General features: G+C 44.1%; 1 protein-coding gene across 2 annotated transcripts; it reads right to left on the bottom strand.

Moving 5' to 3' along the window:
* Positions 1–800: 800 nt before the first annotated feature.
* ilk (integrin-linked kinase) lies at positions 801–19,210 on the bottom strand. 2 transcript variants are annotated; one of them, XM_010892873.3, is made up of 13 exons: positions 19,089–19,210; positions 16,031–16,339; positions 6,735–6,900; positions 5,805–5,900; positions 5,628–5,724; positions 5,425–5,508; positions 5,157–5,242; positions 3,950–4,059; positions 3,626–3,753; positions 3,340–3,461; positions 3,088–3,187; positions 2,257–2,387; positions 801–2,128 (listed from the first exon to the last, which is right to left on the bottom strand). In XM_010892873.3, the coding sequence occupies exons 2-13, from the start codon at positions 16,117–16,119 to the stop codon at positions 1,979–1,981; spliced, it is 1,359 nt and encodes a 452-aa protein (XP_010891175.1). In that variant the 5' UTR covers positions 16,120–16,339; positions 19,089–19,210; the 3' UTR covers positions 801–1,978. The 2 variants fall into 2 exon arrangements, with proteins under 2 accessions (XP_010891175.1, XP_010891177.1); XM_010892875.3 differs by having other exon boundaries at positions 19,084–19,204.

Genomic DNA, 19,210 nt, shown 5'->3' on the forward strand with positions numbered 1-19,210 from the left:
TTGTCCTTTTTATTTATGCCAACTTGTTGCCAGCTTGTTGACTAATTACGCTTTTTAGCGTTTCAATCTCAACAATTTATGACTGTTACTTTATATTTAGGCTGCTTCCGATGTGAGCAGAAACATCAGATTCCTATTCACTTTCAATGAAGGATATACTTTCCTACATTCATCAACGAACGTGTTCCAATTTCTTTCTGGTCAATTATTTAGTCCAATATTCAAAAATATGACATTTAATTGACTTCCAGAATTGCATCTTATTTTCAAATTATCACGTGAGAAGATAAACAAGTTGATTGCAGTTGTTATGTACTTGTGAATGTATTGCTCAGATTGGATGAACATATTTTGATAGTAACGATTATCCATTTAACGATCAGACCTTTCTTCATATGACAATGTTTAAGATTTCAAGAAATTGTCTAGAATCCTTCTGGCATGCCTACATGTGAGCAATTCTAGGCAATGTGAGCGTGGCTATCCAGACTTTCGCAAGTAGTAAAAACACTAAATCCGGAGATTGGCTTACTTGGAACGTCCATGGGCTTAAAGGGTCCACCTGGTAACATTTATCTGACATAAAAAATGGTGCAAGGAAATTCATAAAAGTTAAAATAAGATTAATCTTCAAATGCATCTCCATTTTGTTTTGAAAAGAAACATGCACTAGATATTAGACTAAAGTTACATGTTGATGAGCTTAATATGCATGCTTACACAATTTTACCTAAACCGGGGATCCACTGTCATGTTTCAGATTGACAAACACACAAAATAATACATTTCAAACTAAATGCTGATTTGTTTGTTTCTTTTTAATATATTTATATATAAATTACATACATTTGTAGAAGACATGCTTGGTTTTGGCTTTTACCCCTGTGACTGAGCACAAACAAGCAAGCTGGTGGAGCCACAAAAAGAATGCATGTTAAAAAACAAATTACACATGACAATAAAGACGGAAATGACTTAGGAGGGGTAAAACAATACAGTTATGTGAAAAAGCAAATGAAGTAAGATATTGCAGAATGTGACCTCCTTAATCTCCATTAGATCTTCAATCTCCTGTCAAACGTTGGGAGTTGGGGCACATATGAATATAGCCAGAGAATTCAGAAAACATGGAGATAACAAAACATTCCCAATAGATCATTATGCTAATGCAATGCAAAAAACCTATTTGAGCATGTCTGATGCAATGTGCTGTTGGGTTACCAAGTCAGGCATGATATTTCAGATCTCAACATCTGTTGGAATCAAACACTGTAACACAAAGTATGCATGTAACAAGTGGTTCCACGGCTCTTCCTGAAGAACACCGGACTATGAAATTCTTGGTCGGATAAAGAGCCTTACAGCAGAAGCGGCCATACAACCCGGTTTGCACACAAACAATTTGCTCTTGAAACAACACAGGGAAATAGCCATACATGCTAATTCTTACAAGAAAAGCTTTAGAATAATACAACGCGTATTGTTGTCTTAAGAGTTTCCATTATCGGTTATAATATGTGGCAGGATGCTTTACAGTGGCTGACCTCTAGATAATTAGCCCCCTTCAGAGGTCAAGAAAGGAAGCAGTGCGACACAGACATACTGTCATCCTGACCTCCACAGATTATTCAGTCACAGAGGCTTGCACTCAGTCCACAAAACAAGTCGGAACAGTCACTTCTGAGCTTCCTGCATGGACGCGATGAGACAGTGTCATGAATGAAAATACTAACAATGGCTCGTCTTGACAAGTCAAGAGAAGACAGTGAAATATAAAACCATAATTGAGACTAAAATCAGTGACTATTGCCGTTTTCGTTATCAGAGGCTTGAGTTACAGTGGCGTTGAGAGCAGCGGTAAGTAGTGAGAGTAAGAGTTTAAGGCATTACTGGTAAGCACCACATCTCTGGATGATATCTGGGAAAAGATATCGGGGACTTTAGGAGGGTCATTCAAGGCGGGCGGAGGAACCGGTTTTCACTTGTCCTGCATCTTCTCCAGGATGGGCACGATCATGTCAAACTTAGGCCTCTTGGCTGGATCTTCATTCATGCAGATCTTCATGAGCTTGCAGATGTGGGGCGAAATGCCTGGGGGGATGGTGGGTCTCAGGCCTTCCAGGGCAACCTGAGGGAATAATGGAGATGTCAGGGACACTGTGGGAAGGATGAGACTAAACTGGGAGGATTTTCTTTGGTTTGTTGGTCTCGTGACTAATTCCGGAGCATAATTGCCATGATCTCCTGCTGTCTCACCTTCATTCCGATCTCCATGTTGGAGAGGTCAGCGAAGGGCACTTCCCTGGTCACCAGCTCCCAAAGCAGCACGGCGAAGCTCCACATGTCTGCTGACCGCCGGTTGATGTCCTCCGGCTTCTTCTGCAGCGCTGTGTTGGGACGGGGCGGAGGGCAGAGTGGGGATCACTTGTGTAACAAATCGGTGGGAAAGGTGCAGTGGGTTTGGACAGGAAAGACGAGCTACCAATTTGGGTTGTTATATTTATAAAATATGAAGGTGGATACCCGGAGCAAGTGATTTACAAACAGCCTTGTCTGGTGTTGTCAGTTGCCCTACTGTTTATTCATACATCGATAGCTGTAATCTGTTATGTAGCTGATTGCTTGTTGTTGATTGGTAATGTGTAAAATGGTAGATTTAAGAAAAAGCTCTGATAGGAAGACCTAAACTCTGAAACCACAAGGAACATTCATTTTAGGATAGGAGCATCAATCAATGATGCTGAGTGGTGATTAAACAGTCTACAGGGTTTGCAAATGAACTGGAAATTCTGAACTGTGAGAACAAAGGTGTATCTGATGTGTTCACATTAGGTCAACTGAAACATTGCTCTTCTGATGCACGGCCAACAGAACATTGTCCATTCATTAATGCAAACCCGTCAGTGACAGGACACTTGTCCTAGATACCCTACCCATTTGCGTGGGTTAATTTTACAATGCAGAATTATTTAATCTAACCAGTTTTGAATAAGTGATGGACTGGAAGACATTTAGGGCATGACATTAGCGGTTTAAGACAACAAAATCTGTGAGACTTGGTGAGAACATGCTTTGGGTGTTCTGTACCTTCAGGGGCCACCCATGCTGGAGAATACATCCTGCCTGGACACTGAAAGGAGAACTTGACGTCCGACATGCTGATCCTCGCCGTCATGTCCTCATCGATCTGTCAACAATCACACGGTCATTATAGCGTTGACGGTCACACACAAACAAAGTCCTGAAAGGCACGCCTGAAATGAGAATATCTGCTCTTTGAACAGAATAGTCTGAACCACAGGAGAGGATTTGTCCTGGTTGTTTGTCTTAATCTCTCACCATGACACTCTTGCTGTTTAAAGAGTGGCGAGAGATCATGGGCTCCAGCGTGTGCAGGAAGGCCATCCCACAGGCGATGTCCAGGGCGAACTTCACCGCCTGCGTCTGGTCCACCACAAAGTCTGACAAAGAACAACAGATCCACGTCCGGTCGTGTTCACACAGCTGAAACAACACAGCGTTTCTTCTCCAGGGAGAAGAACAGGGACACAAAAACGCTATGCACGTCCAGGCACGGTAACCTGATGGATGAGTTTGGCGGAGCGGAGGTTGGCATGGTACTCACTGGTGCCCTCGTGCAGCACGTTGTAGAGGGAGCCATAGGGCATCCAGTGTGTGATGATAACGGGGTGAGGAGCAGGAGGAGACTGGCAGGCTCCCAACATGGGCAGCACATTCGGGTGGGAGAATATCCTGGGACGGGGCCAGACGGAGAAACACGGGGGAAGGAGACAGACACACATACAGGTTTGGATGCTTGACGGCCAATCCGAAACGAATCAACTTACAGACGAGAGATGATACAGGTGCAAGACAAGGACAGAGAAAAATATGCTGACAGCACCTGGACAAATATATACACACACAGCAATACGGTGAACGTGATTACCTGAGTTTGGGATACTCCTCATTGAAGTCTCGGCTTTTTCTGGTGGACCAGTCGCGAACCTTCAGAACTTTGACCACAACGTCATTCCCCTGCCAGCGTCCGTGCCACAACTAGAAAACAATCCAGACAACTAAGTTCTAGCATAACAGAGCTTGACATCAACCTTTTCTTCCGTTGGACAAACTGAAAAAAGTAACTGGAATACATATTATAGTGTATTATTATTTGTTCTATTTTTTGTTTATCCATTCAGAAAACCTAAATATACATTCTGCGTGTCCTAATAAAGAAATCCTTGTACAAGAGTATTAATGTTGAGTCCTGCATAACCTCCACAATATGCCAATATATGCTGTGACAATATGCCAATATATGCTATGACAATATGCCAATATATGCCATGCAAAAAAAAACATTACACAAAACAAATGACCTGGGAAAAGCAGCCATCTCATTTATTGTTAGGATTGGGATTTCCGCTGTCAAAGATCCATATGTATAACATACAGTATTACAAAGAGATACTAATGTCTCTGCCCTAACAATGGGATTCTACAGGAGAATGGAGTTTCAACTAGATTCTATTGGGGTTTCCACTACATTCTAAAGATTCAACAGGCATACAGCTAAGTGGCCAATTATTCTTCTCTATTGATTTTTGGATACAGGTAGTTATTTAAATACTGACTTGAATATTTGATGACGAGCAATGACATCAATTGGCGCTATTTAGTACAGAGGTAGAAGCTATTCAATCATTATGAATACGCACAAACCACCTTGACTTTCAACAGGTACAACCCCAATATTGTTTTTCTAAAAGTTGACACGTCCAAACTTATCACAGTATTTTTTGACAACGTAAGCATTATAAAGCTTCTATTAAATCAAATAAAGCTGATGAGCAAATCAATTTCATGTTGAAACCTCACCTGCGTGCTTAGTTGAGCCTGGCAAAGTCTCCTCCATCACAAAAAGAAACTCTCAGCCAAACCCTCCTGCTAACCTCACCTGTCATTATAGTTTTTCCATGGCTTTGATTACACTATAGACATATGACTTTGGAAAATCTAGTAAAAAAATCTTTATTGCTCTTAAATAAATGTGGCTCGCAAATCACATAATTGTCCGTCGGCCATGATTCTGGAGGTTTAAGTGTCCACAACATCTTCCCCCTAGAGAAGATGCAGACAACAACTACACACACCTCTCCAGACTGGTTCTCATTGATCTTCGACAGGAAGGAGAGTTGTTTGTAGTCAATGCCCGCTGATTTGTTCAAAGTGCCGTTACCTGCAAATGGAGAGGACAGAACTTAACAGCTAAAGGCCTAGGCCTGGAGAAAGACCTATTCTTTTCAGCTCAATTTACAACACTGAAAGGCCTTCAGGTACATTGGAGAGGTACATTTTGTGTTAAATATATTCACTAGCTTTCTTAAAGCGTAGAAATGAAACCCAGAGAGTAGAACTTACGGGGTCGGGTTCTGGTGGTGCCTTTCCAGAATGAGTCCTTGAACGGAACCTTGGTCAAACTCTGACCCAACTTCTCAGCTTTTTCTGAGGCAGGGATGAACACACCACAGGCGTTAATCAGGTGCATAAAATCAGGACGGACACAGAACAGCCAGGACATTCCTGATAATGGCGAACGGCGAATAATAATGCTACTCCGTTACCTTTGAGGGCTTCGCGCAGGTGAGGTTTGGCTTTATCCAGAGGGGTTTCGCCATACTTGTTACAGATGCTCACCTGAGCTCCGTTAATCACCAGGTCCTGAAGGAAACAGACATGAGTGAAGCTCCGGCGGGACATAATGTGCATACCATCGTAAGGCCACCAGGGGGCATACTGACCTCGGCCACCAGGTCCTGGCCCCAGAAGCAGGCATAGTGCAGCGGCGTGTTGCCGTGCTCGTTGGCGTTGTTGGTGTCGGCTTTGCATTGGATCAGCTGGGAGACAGAAAACCGCCAGATTACCACAAAAACATAACAAGCCTGGCCGGAGACTGTTTGGACCATATACAGTCGTGCAGGCAGGCCACCTATTGGCAGCCTGGGAAACAGATTCCTAATGTCTGCTCGCACATTCCACAGCTATTGTGACTTGTCTCCTTTTAAACCAAATCACACGGCGGTCTGGCGAAACGGACCAGCAGCCGTATAGGACTACCGCCCACGCGTTGGATAGCATTACATACATAGACTTAGGCAGTAAGTAGACGTAACTTAACAAATAAAGATGATGTATTATTGTGATAAATCTAACGGACTTGTAAAGACACGGCTTTATGTCGCAACTGGGTAGAGTTTAAAGATCTGCAGGGCATTTCAAAATAATCCACCCCAGGCAGCAGCAAGTTGAGGAACGGTGCCAGGGGTTCCTTGGTCTGTCAAAGGACTGCTGACGGCACCGCGGCTGACATCCGCACTGCAAGAGCAGACACGTCTGTGGGAACGCTACATCCAGATTAATAGACCTTAAGTGGCATTGAGCCAAAGTCAATTATTGAGAGCGCAGCTATTTGGGTAGTGTGTGTGTGCATGTGAGAGAAAGTCTATGTACATGTAGGTACGGTTAAAGCACGTCTACTTCTGACACTCACAGTATCACTGCACATGGGCGCTAAGAATGACTGTTTATATTGCCGTATCTCTCAAGTTTATTTTATCCCTGGTGTGTTTCAAATTGCGTCCTTCCCACTATTGTTATTGGTTACTGTGTCATCGGGGGAGACGGCTGGCTAGTTAGACCGCACGGGCATAAGTGCCTCCGCTTGGCCCCACCTTGCCCACGATGTCACGGTGGCCGTGGCTGGCAGCAAGGTGCAGAGGCGTGTCGTCTCCACGGTTCATGACGTTGATGCGGGCCCCTCTCATGATCAGCATGTCCACCACGCTGGATCTGCCTTCCCTGCAAGCCCAGTGGAGGGGACTGAAGCCGTGGTCATCCCTGGGGAGAGAACACACCACCGCTTTAACCACACCAAGCACTGGAGCTGTTCACCATCACCGCCGTAGCATAGCAGAAGCATACAGCTGCAAATTACCGGCAGGAGTTCTATATTGCAAAGTACTATCACATGCATATCTGGACCGTCAGTAGGAAGGGGTGGGAGGAACTACTACTTATAACTGGCCTTGGCTGTTGGTAAATTGGGGGTAAGCAAAAACTCCCTTCGTCTGTCAGGCTTAATGCCTAATCGCGCACACACAAGCCTTGAAAGTGAAAACATTAGACGCACAGCTGCCTGTGTAGAATAGATAAGTGGACAAAGCAGCTGATCCAGCGGTTCTGTCAACATCATCCAGGGTGAATACAGGACCTCAGTGGAGCCCAGTCAGCCCAGCTGCCAGTCACAGCCAGAGGAGATGGAGGCAGTGGAGCCCAGTCAGCCCAGCTGCCAGTCACAGCCAGAGGAGATGGAGGCAGTGGACGCCCAGTCAGCCCAGCTGCCAGTCACAGCCAGAGGAGATGGAGGCAGTGGAGCCCAGTCAGCCCAGCTGCCAGTCACAGCCAGAGGAGATGGAGGCAGTGGAGCCCAGTCAGCCCAGCTGCCAGTCACAGCCAGAGGAGATGGAGGCAGTGGAGCCCAGTCAGCCCAGCTGCCAGTCACAGCCAGAGGAGATGGAGGCAGTGGAGCCCAGTCAGCCCAGCTGCCAGTCACAGCCAGAGGAGATGGAGGCAGTGGAGCCCAGTCAGCCCAGCTGCCAGTCACAGCCAGAGGAGATGGAGGCAGTGGACGCCCAGTCAGCCCAGCTGCCAGTCACAGCCAGAGGAGATGGAGGCAGTGGAGCCCAGTCAGCCCAGCTGCCAGTCACAGCCAGAGGAGATGGAGGCAGTGGAGCCCAGTCAGCCCAGCTGCCAGTCACAGCCAGAGGAGATGGAGGCAGTGGACGCCCAGTCAGCCCAGCTGCCAGTCACAGCCAGAGGAGATGGAGGCAGTGGAGCCCAGTCAGCCCAGCTGCCAGTCACAGCCAGAGGAGATGGAGGCAGTGGACGCCCAGTCAGCCCAGCTGCCAGTCACAGCCAGAGGAGATGGAGGCAGTGGAGCCCAGTCAGCCCAGCTGCCAGTCACAGCCAGAGGAGATGGAGGCAGTGGAGCCCAGTCAGCCCAGCTGCCAGTCACAGCCAGAGGAGATGGAGGCAGTGGAGCCCAGTCAGCCCAGCTGCCAGTCACAGCCAGAGGAGATGGAGGCAGTGGAGCCCAGTCAGCCCAGCTGCCAGTCACAGCCAGAGGAGATGGAGGCAGTGGAGCCCAGTCAGCCCAGCTGCCAGTCACAGCCAGAGGAGATGGAGGCAGTGGACGCCCAGTCAGCCCAGCTGCCAGTCACAGCCAGAGGAGATGGAGGCAGTGGAGCCCAGTCAGCCCAGCTGCCAGTCACAGCCAGAGGAGATGGAGGCAGTGGAGCCCAGGCCCGCCTGCCTCAGTCACCAGAACACACGTTAGGACAGTGACCCGTCTGACTGGCCTCTGAGACAGGACAGCGTGGTGACCTTGACCACCGCAATACTGACAGGTAGCCAGACAGAAGATGATGGTGGCATAACAGAGATGTAGCCAAATACTAAAACGTATTGGAACAAGGAAGAAAAAGTAGCCATGCCTAGTGCAGCTGGGCTGCAAGCAAAAGGGGTTGTGGTTAAAAAGGAAATGTGGTTTTGAAGAGCAGCTATTTATTGTTGTGAGAAGTGTCCAATACTATGTTGCTGTTCTAATCAGAAACCTAGTGTATGGAACACCATTTGTGGATGAAAAATGTGTTAAATTAGAAACCGCTTACTGTAGATGGCAAGCTAATAGCTATACAATATCCTACCTATGATGAATACAATTACCGTTATACACACACACACACACACACGCAAATATATTTGTTGTTAGTTTTCACAAAGTTCTATCAAATGCATTCATTGGGAGAGCGCAATATGTTTTGCTGCCCTCACTCTAACAAACAAAGCATGCACTCACGACTGCAAGTCCCACTGGATAACAACGTCTGTTAAATGACTTAGAATGTCAAATAGAGAGGAAGAGTGAAATGAGAAAGTAATGGAAAGAAAGCTGGCTGAGGTATAATAGTAATGCAGTCAGGAGAGGGGGGGATGACACAACAGCAGGCCCAGCATTCTCCACAGGCCTTATAAGGGTTCAGGAGATTTCCTTCACCAGGGCGCACACACACACACACACACACACACAGCGAGGGAGAGAGAACCCTTCCCCGGCTGCTGCATGTCATTATGTCATCCTGCATTCTCTGGCCACTGCTGCCTTCTTTCTCAGCCCCCCCCAGCCCTCTCCACAGATCCTCCCTCTTCCTAACGCCCTCCCGTTCTGTCCCCGTCAGTCGTGGAGTAACAGCCGGACCGAAATGTGACGGGAAAAGGTTCCAGTCATTCCTAAATGTCAGAAATCCACCAGGCTGTGATTTGTTTGAGATTTGTGCCAGTGTTCCCTCTGCGGGTAAATTAAATCACACTGTAGTCTATCAAAACACCAGACTGAGAGAAGTGCTGAATGTTTTTGATCTGGCGGATTGAAAACAGAGGGGATTGTGATGAAAGCAACCCCCGGACCCAGGAGACCCCCCTCACACAACAACAGAAAACACAGAGTAACACAGACCCCCGGGATCCTCAGACACTATTTGGATACCGCTAATAAATTGCATTACTGTTTGTGCACTCATTCTGGGACGTCTCGTCTTTTAATGAAGCAATTATAATGTTAAATGAACATTTCATCTCGGGACTCTACAATTCCAAGAATTTCACTCAAACATTTGCCCCAAAAAGAAAGTTTGTACGCAAACTTATAACGTATTTGAATATGCACAAGGGACGATTTCTACCCCCAAAAAACAAGCACGGCTCATTTGATCAGTGTTGTTCCATACTACAACTTGTAACCGAAACAGAACGCAAGCAATGTTACCCGACACACCGCATAGCTTCTCTTTGGCAGCGTTTCCCAAAATGCATTGTTATTGTTTTTAGATAAGAACTTCTCAACAATCTGAACAGTTCCAGAGCCTGCAGGCCCCGCCCCCCACCCCCACCCAACCTAAGTATGGCTCAGCGTTAGCAAAATAGTATGCTGCATGTTAATGATAGGTCTCCACACCAAAATAAGTTAAATGAATCAGGAATGTTTACATTACATCTATAGTACCACAAAATGTCTATGTTTTCCTCTTCGTGTTAACCTTACACTTGTGTCATGCCAATGCAAGCATTCTGCCAACCTCACACTGGTGCTTGCCCCCCCCCCCCCCCCACACCACCACCTCCCTCCTAGAAACGCCTGTGACACCAACATCCATCTGGGGGTCTGGGTGGGTGACCTTATGAAGACGGCCTAAATCTGCTCTGTGGACAATGTGCTCTTGTGCAGACACAATGTCATCACTGATCCGGGCAAAGTAAGTCTGTTCAGAATCAGTGCATGTACAGGCCTGGCTGGACCACCCCTCAGTGGGTCATTAACCTCATCCCATGAGTTGTGGCGGGCTCTCTCTTGTTCTCAGGAAAGGTCTTTCTCTTGCCCTCTCCCTTCCTGGGTGTGGTTATTTCAGGCAGTTCCACCTGTCAAATGGGCTCAGACGGGCTGTCAGAAGAGCCCAGGGAAGTGTCCCCTGCACTGTCGGCAGCCTGCCTGTCTCTAAGCTGAGCTCACTGCGGGATCATATGACCCACCTCGATGTGACGCCGGATTCCCTCTCGTTGTAGTCCGACCGGGGTATCAATCCATTGGCACCCTGTAAATTACTCAACACACCGACCATACAGACAGGGGGAGGCGCTCAAGTTACCGAGGGATCTTCGACTCGTTTAAGGGCCGACCGGAGCCTACAGTCGGATCAGTTGCGGTTCCCGGTGGGAGCTGGGAAGGCCCAGAGGCTCCAGCTGGCACTACGGTTCACCCGGTCCCGGTCAAGACCCGGTCACACCGGCGTAATGAGCCTCCCAGACTCTGCTCTGCCTAGTTCGGGGTGGGCCCTACACTAGCACCCGCTCTTCCTCTGGAGGGTTGAATCTAAACAGCATCCACCCTTCCCACTATGGACACATTTGAGCCTCAGTACCACCATATATCATGGGGGGGGGGTTGCCGCATGTTGCTTTCTAGGCAAAACAGCCCTGAATCTCACTGTTGGTCTGCTCATTGGCTAACACAGTTCCCCTTGGTCAAAGCGTGAGCATGTGTAAAAATGCATCCAAAAATCCCAGCTGTTCACACTTACCCATGAAGAAGCCTAAAGCGGCAGCCAATGTCAAAACGGATAATGGTGATAGATAAAGTTTAAATGGCCAGAAAAAGCACCTATGTTGGTTCTATCATATGGAGGTGGTCTCATTAGGAGGTCAAACGTGGACTCAGCCACTGCTCTGTTCATAACCGTCATAAGACATCTGCTGCAAAAGGTAGAAACACAACAAACTTTGCCCAGCCCCGGAGGTACAGTACAGTATAATGGGATGAGTGGGACCATGGGATGAATAAATGAACTGGAGCTTGGAGCAGGCACAGTGTGCAAACCACTGCTAACCAGCAAATCACTATAGATAACAGTCAGAGGGCTATATTGGCAAATATATAGTTCCCATCTATACAGTAGAAAGCCCAGTTTAAAAGCCTGCTTATTACAATAGACGCCAAGTATCAGTTACCAAATGTCAAGCATAATGTCATGGAAGAAGAGCCACAGTAATAATATTGCTATAATCAAGAGCCACCAATACACTTTACCAACAGAAGTGATATGGTCAAGCTGAAATACATTTAAGATTTAAATTCATAGATATCAGCTACATTAGAAAAAATTAGCCTGTGTGCACGCCCACATGTGTGTTTTGCACACTTTTCCCAACCAAGTGGGTTTGTTTGTGTGTTCATTTCAATAAAGAGTTAGTCATTTACTTTTGTGTACAACTTGCTTACCCCCTAAAAAAAATGCTGTCTTTCTATATATTTTAATAACAAAATACCCACAAAAATAAGCGTGATAATGAACGGAACATTTATACATTATATGTTAATAAATGCAACCAGAGAATTTACCAGAATGCCACGCCTAAACTCAGATGTGCTACACATACAAAGCCTACCAAGCTGTGGTTTTCACACTCCTTTGCCACCCAATAAACAGGAGGAAGGGCCTACTTGCAGACCCCACAGACACTCATGGACAGACACACAGCAAAACACAAACATGGGGGTTGGGGAAAGCCAGGGAGTCACATCAGCTGTGTTGTTCTGGTGCAGGCTATAACACACTGATAAAACCAAAAATAACCCATAGGCCATCAACCTTAATTTTATCGTCTGAAGAATGTTCATAGCTAGAACACAGTTGTTTTTCCACAGTGTCAATCTGATACACGAGGAAAGCAATACAGTGAAATTAATGAAAGATCTCATGAAAAACCTCATAATGCTGCTTTAAAAACTCCATTGGGGGCATATGTTTGTCATTAGCTGGCCAATCATCATATGCTGATGTGGAGGGGAAATGAGTGGCACTATCTAATACCACTGGGAGAGCAGTAAAGGAAACGGAAGAATATTTGAAGGGCAGATATAGCCCTGCAAATGCCTCTGAGCATTCCTTCTGCAAACACAAACAAGAATCATCACTCTTTCTCACACACACACACACACACACACACAAACACACACATACTGGTGATCCGGGTCCAGCCCACAACAGCTCCCTGGCTGACACCCACCCCCTGTTCTCCTGTTCATTTTTGGTGGGTTGTAGAGCGTTCCCTAAAGGCTTGCGTGTTATTCCTTGTAAGGAGATTCAGCATTCCACTATGCACCATGTCTTGCATTTACATTTGTAGACCCACACAGAACGAGCTCACGTGCTCTCTTGACTAGCACTGTCCCTGAGGTGTGTGGAATACAGATGAACAGGGCACGGTAAGACTCAACTGGGAGGATGAGGGTGTTTGTACAGCTAGGTTTGTAACTCATGCAATAATTACAGTTATTGCACGTTAAACAACGCCCAGTGTGGATGTGTCTCTCTTACTGCCAAAATGGACAGTGAAGGGTACTCAGGCAATCGGCTAAGAAGGGTTGCGTGTGTTCGGTTGACTATACACTCTTACACAAATTCAATCAATCTATGCATGTGTATCCCAAACTACAGGTCACTGCGTTCAGCTAAGTTTATTATTCATATACAGTGGGGAGAATTTTGCAGGTTTTCTCCCCACAAAAGACACCTGTCCACACACTCAATCAAGACGTCAGGGACAAAACTGTAGACCTGCGCAAGGCTGGGATGGGCTACAGGACAATAGGCAAGCAGCTTAGTGAGAAGGCAACAACTGTTGGCGCAATTATTAGAAAATGGAAGTTCAAGATGACGGTCAATCTCCCTCGGTCTGGGGCTCCATGCAAGATCTCACCTCGTGGGGCATCAATGATCATCAATGAGGAAGGTGAGGGATCAGCCCAGAACTACACGGCAGGACCTGGTCAATGACCTGAAGAGAGCTCGGACCACAGTCTCAAAGAAAACCATTAGTAACAGACTAGTGGGCCAAAATCCCTGCTGCAGTGTGGGCAAACCTGGTCAAGAACTACAGGAAACGTATGATCTCTGTAATTGCAAAAAAAGGTTTCTGTACCAAATATTAAGTTCTGCTTTTCTGATGTATCAAATACTTATGTCATGCAATAAAATGCTAATTAATTACTTAGAAATCATACAATGTGATTTTCTGGATTTAGATTCCGTCACTCACAGTTGAAGTGTACCTATGATAAAAATGACAGACCTCTACATGCTTTGTAAGTGGGAAAACCTGCAAAATCGGCAGTGTATCAAATACTTGTTCTCCCCACTGTACATTCAGAAAGGCTTCACACTCTTCACTCTTTCCATCATTTGTAGAAATACAAGGGGAGACTAAACATTTTTAGTAAAATCATGATCATGTAGGTATTCAGGTCTATTAGTGAGGTCTAATACATGTTAGAAGCAAAACAAAACTAGAAAAGGAACCCGTGTTGTTGCCCTCACTGGATTCAAACCCGGGGCTCCCATGTGAGAGGCTGCATTTTTAACCACTACGCCACGGTATTATACATTCCCCCAGTTACTAGACACCATACATACATTGTGTTTAACTGACTAACGGTTCTTAGTAAGTTTACCTCCACCACAAATAGCATCTATGAACTGTGTGGCTTTTACCACTGGCCGTTTTAACATCTTATTAGCCAGTAACAAGCTTACTATTATCTATTAACTTACTAATTGGAATAGTCATACGAGATGAGCAATTTCTAGCAAGACTGAAAATGTACTTTTCCCTGCTAAAGCAATTTCATTTCACAGCTCATTTTTCTTTCATTCGTGAATGACATTGATACAATAACTATCAATATAGGTGACGATAACTGACTTTCTTGTCAAGTAAAAAGACAAAAGAATCGTGGAAACCCCTACTCTTTTACTGCCCAAGGGTTTTGATAAAGCCTATAGTACCCCCAAAAGCATGCATGGATGAATACTTCGAAAAGCCACCAGAAACAGTTGCAATACTGTATAAACGTAAACAGTTTTAGTTTAGGCTTACAATAACATTACTACGGAATGTTGTAGCCAGCTACGTTTTGGTCTATCCTGACCCAAAAAGCATGCACGGATCCTACTATCCAACTAGTGCCATACTGAGCTATTGTTGCAGTATGCAAAGTATGTCCAGTCTCTGCCATGGAACACTGTAACTTCTTCAGAGTTGCCATTGACCTCGTCAGCCTCCCTGACTTGTGCCCTCCCTGCCCTGATAGTCAGTCTTTGAGGACGGCCTGTTCTAGACAGATTCATTGTCGTGCCATATGCCCTTCATTTCTTAATAAAGGACTGTGGGGACTACTGTGCTCTGGGGTTATTCAATGACATGTTCTTCTACCCTACCCCTGGTTGATTGATTCAACTAATTAGAGGTCTTCTAAAGACAATCAGGTGGGTCAAAGCAATGAGAGTATACAATTTAATTAGAAATATGAAACAGAAAATAGCCTAATTAATTCAGAACAATTTGAAGATTTTATTTTGCACTTTTACAGTATGACCATTCTTGTGTTGATTTCATGTAGATACACAATAAAATCTGGAAAAGTCCAAGTGGGGGAATACTTTTGTATGAGGCACACTCATGTATGAAAAACACATGAACCGACTGAAGTTGGGTGACAAGTTTAAATGACTGAGAAGGTGTGGCCATGACTATGAAGCCATGAGCAACTCTGGTGCTAAAAGTTCAAAAACTAAGAAAAACACTTTATGCACAATAAACAGATAATATTTCACATGAACAGTGACCTACATTTGCTCTATTTTAGGTTTAGATTACAGGCCAAGTCACATGTCCGAAAGGAAGTGGGTTCAAATCACAGGTCACAATCACACGAGTTGTGAACTTGGGCTGGGAGCCCAGCAACAAATGACCCTCATGGGCCTTGGCAGACAAAACATCAGAAGACAATGGCAGTATAATGTCAGTGTAATTACACATTCATGTTGGTCATCTGCTTTCCACGTATGGGTAAACCAAAACAGATTCATGTCATCTAGTACTACAGGATTCTTTGGTGGATCTCAGTACAACCTCGGGGAGCTTTACAGTTTCATCTGGGTAGAACTACTCATCTGAACACAACTGTGGGCTCATAACATCTCAGGAGGTCCACAAAAGAACAGAGGAAAAATAATGAACCGCCGATATTTGAATCCCACAATTGACTTCAACAAGCAACTGTCATTAGTGTATTATGCCACAGAATAAGACTGACCAGTCCAACATTAGGGTGTGCCAACCTAGATTCACATCCATGGGTGTGTAACAGAGATGTAATTTCCAGATAGTGGATCACAAGCTTCTGTGATGCAAAAGATAAGCCTACGCATACATTCGTGATTTTAAGACTTGATGCTGATGGAATGTGACATAATATATTGGTACGCACAACCCACCATCTAAAACCCATTTTGTTGTTGTTTTTTAAAGGCTCTGAGCATACTGATAAATCATTTAAAAACAGAGTATAACTCACCCCTGATTGAGGTCGTTCTCTGTGTTGTCCAACCATAGGCGAACAGCAACTGCGTTGCCTTCCCGGCACTGCGTGAAAATATCATCCATGATGGCTTGCTTTTCTTCTTCTGTTAACTTCCAGTCACACGCCGAGTGTTGGGTATGGGACTGGAGTGGGAGGACTGGGTTACACAAGGGAGACAGCCAAAGAAATGCAGGGGTGGCCTGGAGAGCATTCGTCCCTCAGCAAGGAGAGAACAGCTACAGTCAGGGGGACACCTGGAGTGATGAGCTACACTATACACTATAGAGTAGCAGTGGAACAATCCTGTGAAGACATGAGAAGGATGACAATAGACCAGTAGAACTATAATGAATAAAAGATTCCTCTTGTTCAACATACTTTAAAAAACGTTCTAAACATGACAGGGAAAGATGTTGAGGTCACATCAGGCTATTAGAGTCACTGCATTAGTTTCACGGCATGGTGGTGCAAGCACTGTCTAGTTATAGTGCAATAGGAGACCTCTCAGGCACCCTGTCTGAACCTCTTCTGCATCATCTCCATATAGTAGAGCAGGAGTTATAATATTGTATTGCAAAAAAACATTTACAAAGTGCCCTTGACAATTATTGCCACCCTTGGTAAAGTATTTCCTGCATGACCATTCATTTCTTATGCCAAACACAACTTGCCAAAAACCATGATCATAGATCATAGAACGCCAACCTTCCATCCTAATTTGTGTTCCCAGATATTTCCCATGTCGATAAATAAAGGTGTTTGGCATTGGTGTCACCTCACATCTATATCCCAGTGAAAGAGGAGATCATGAATGACCACTTGAGTTCCTAATGACTCTTGGAAAACAGATCTTAATGGGAAGATACTTCTGTATTCTATGGGTGCCCAAAATAGTGCCATATATGGTTGACCAAAAATATTGATACAATTTTACTTCTGCAGAATGTTCTCTCATATTTTGAGGGTAGGGTCAGGGTCAGGCTTTTGTTCATAGCCTTTTTTACACCAAGGGGGCCAATCATTTTGGATGTATATGCTTACCAATCCTTAGGTCTGTATATCTTTTTTCCTCGCTTAACCTTTACGTTTGGTTGCGAAAGCAACAAAAAAATCTTTGTGATTCACTTAACCACGCCTGGTGGTGACTCAAACATTCTGTTCATGGTCGGATGACAACTCCCTATTCTGAGCTGATTAATACATTTTGAAACCATGTTTACTGTAGTCTTTGAAGAACTAGAAGAAAATGTAGTCCAAGAAAAGGTCACTCTGGGACTTTAGGTCACATACAGACTCTTTTATATTTTAGATTATGTGAAGATTGATCTGAACATCATGCTGATTAATTATAAAGCAATAGTTAAATATTACAGATGACTTCTGGATACTTACCCTAACTTTGCCTACAGTGGCTGTCCTAGCTAGCTTGGGCTGATTACAATGTTATGTACATAACATTCAAACACAAAATCATAACTGTAGTGTTTTATACAATGGACAAACAGTATAAATGTTTATAGTGTCAATGTTACCAGATAAGTTGAGTGAAAACAAATGTTCATTTACAGACACTCTGGAGCAATTAGGACCAACCTCCTCAGACCTTTCTTTTTGTTGGCTCTGGGATTCAGTTAGATGAACTCTGATGCCTGTATAATACTTCTTGGGTGGAATGTATACAAAAGCAGAACAATACTTAAGTATTGGCAACATTCAACTTTAATTTTGAGGAGACTCAACCTATAAACAAAAGTTATTTGAGTTTGTAAATCTAAGGTCAAAACAATCATTACTTTGTCAAAGAAAAGCCTCGGCTGAACAAACAATATTTTCTTTAATTGTCAATGTAACTTCCAACTTGAATTGTTCATATAAAATCTGTTATGTATGTTTGTCTCAATAGTCTTTCAAATATTGCAGATGTATTGATCACAATATATCTTAACACATTTTTTGTCATTTTGAATGTTTCTAAAGGGTCACCAGAAAGACTGCATAATTACAGGTTGCTTGAATAGTATGCAAGGCCAGGCACCCCACCCTAACAAAATAGTACATCCCAGAACAAGCACAAGAAAAGTGATTAATATGGATGTTTCTGAAGCAAAGACATCATAATTCATCACATCAACAACTGGTATGGATGTTACAAATATCACAAAATGTTATTTTTCTTTTTTTTAATTAAGGAGTAACATCCAATTTCTGCAAAGATCACAATACACTAATGAAAGCAAAGCTTTCTCAAAGCACTTCTATCTTGGTCTACACTGCTTCTTTAAAATCTACTTTTCAGAATTGTTCATAATTCTTTCAAAAAACCATGACATACGATTGACTGAAATATGTCATTAATAATTCAGCTGACAAGAGTAAAGCAAATCGGTTAACTTCTATGTACTGTACAGCTACCGAAACAGTTTCAATTACATTCTAACGTAAATAATACTTAACAAGCTAGTAAACTAACTTATATTATCTATTTGGGGATCAACCCAAATATGAAAGATAAGTTAACCAACTACGTTGCAAGCAAAGTGAAGGTACAAATAACTGTATGCCTTTAGTTAACACCTACGCTACGCCAATCACTGACCAGTTGCCTTCTAATCTACTGTAGCTAGTTTACGTTAGTGTGCTATAACAAGTTGGCCCGCTAACGTCGCCCTACTCTGGCTTTTGAGCTAGCTTGCTAATGTTAGCTAGTAAGAGTAGTTTTGAAGTTTGAATTACAGCGTAAGATAGAATGCAAAACAAATCGACTGCTATACTGTGGATACTCGCTGTACTACCTAATAACATCATTCAACAAGTTCAGAAATAATTCTAGCCCGTAATGACTGAAAGACAATTGGAAATATTTCTGACACATTTCGCTAACTGACGGCCGCTCTGACCAAGTCCGTGGTTCTTTTTTTTCACCCCTTCTGAGAACCGGACGTCTGATGCTAAAGCTAGCTAGCAAGCAAGCAAGCATTCAAAACTACCCCGGATATTGCTAAGACTGCAAGATTGTTAAGTGTATATATATCAATAAATGAATTCACCTTACCCAATGGATTCGAACTGGATATATTATTACACAGAGAAACAGTTAGCAGCTGGATTGAAGACTCTACGTCCCAGTGTCCACACCCTCCTTGTCGTTTGACGTGGGAGAGGAAAAATATTTGC

This window comes from Esox lucius, chromosome 1 (genome assembly GCF_011004845.1).
Source record: "Esox lucius isolate fEsoLuc1 chromosome 1, fEsoLuc1.pri, whole genome shotgun sequence".
In the NCBI taxonomy this organism is placed as follows: domain Eukaryota; kingdom Metazoa; phylum Chordata; class Actinopteri; order Esociformes; family Esocidae; genus Esox; species Esox lucius.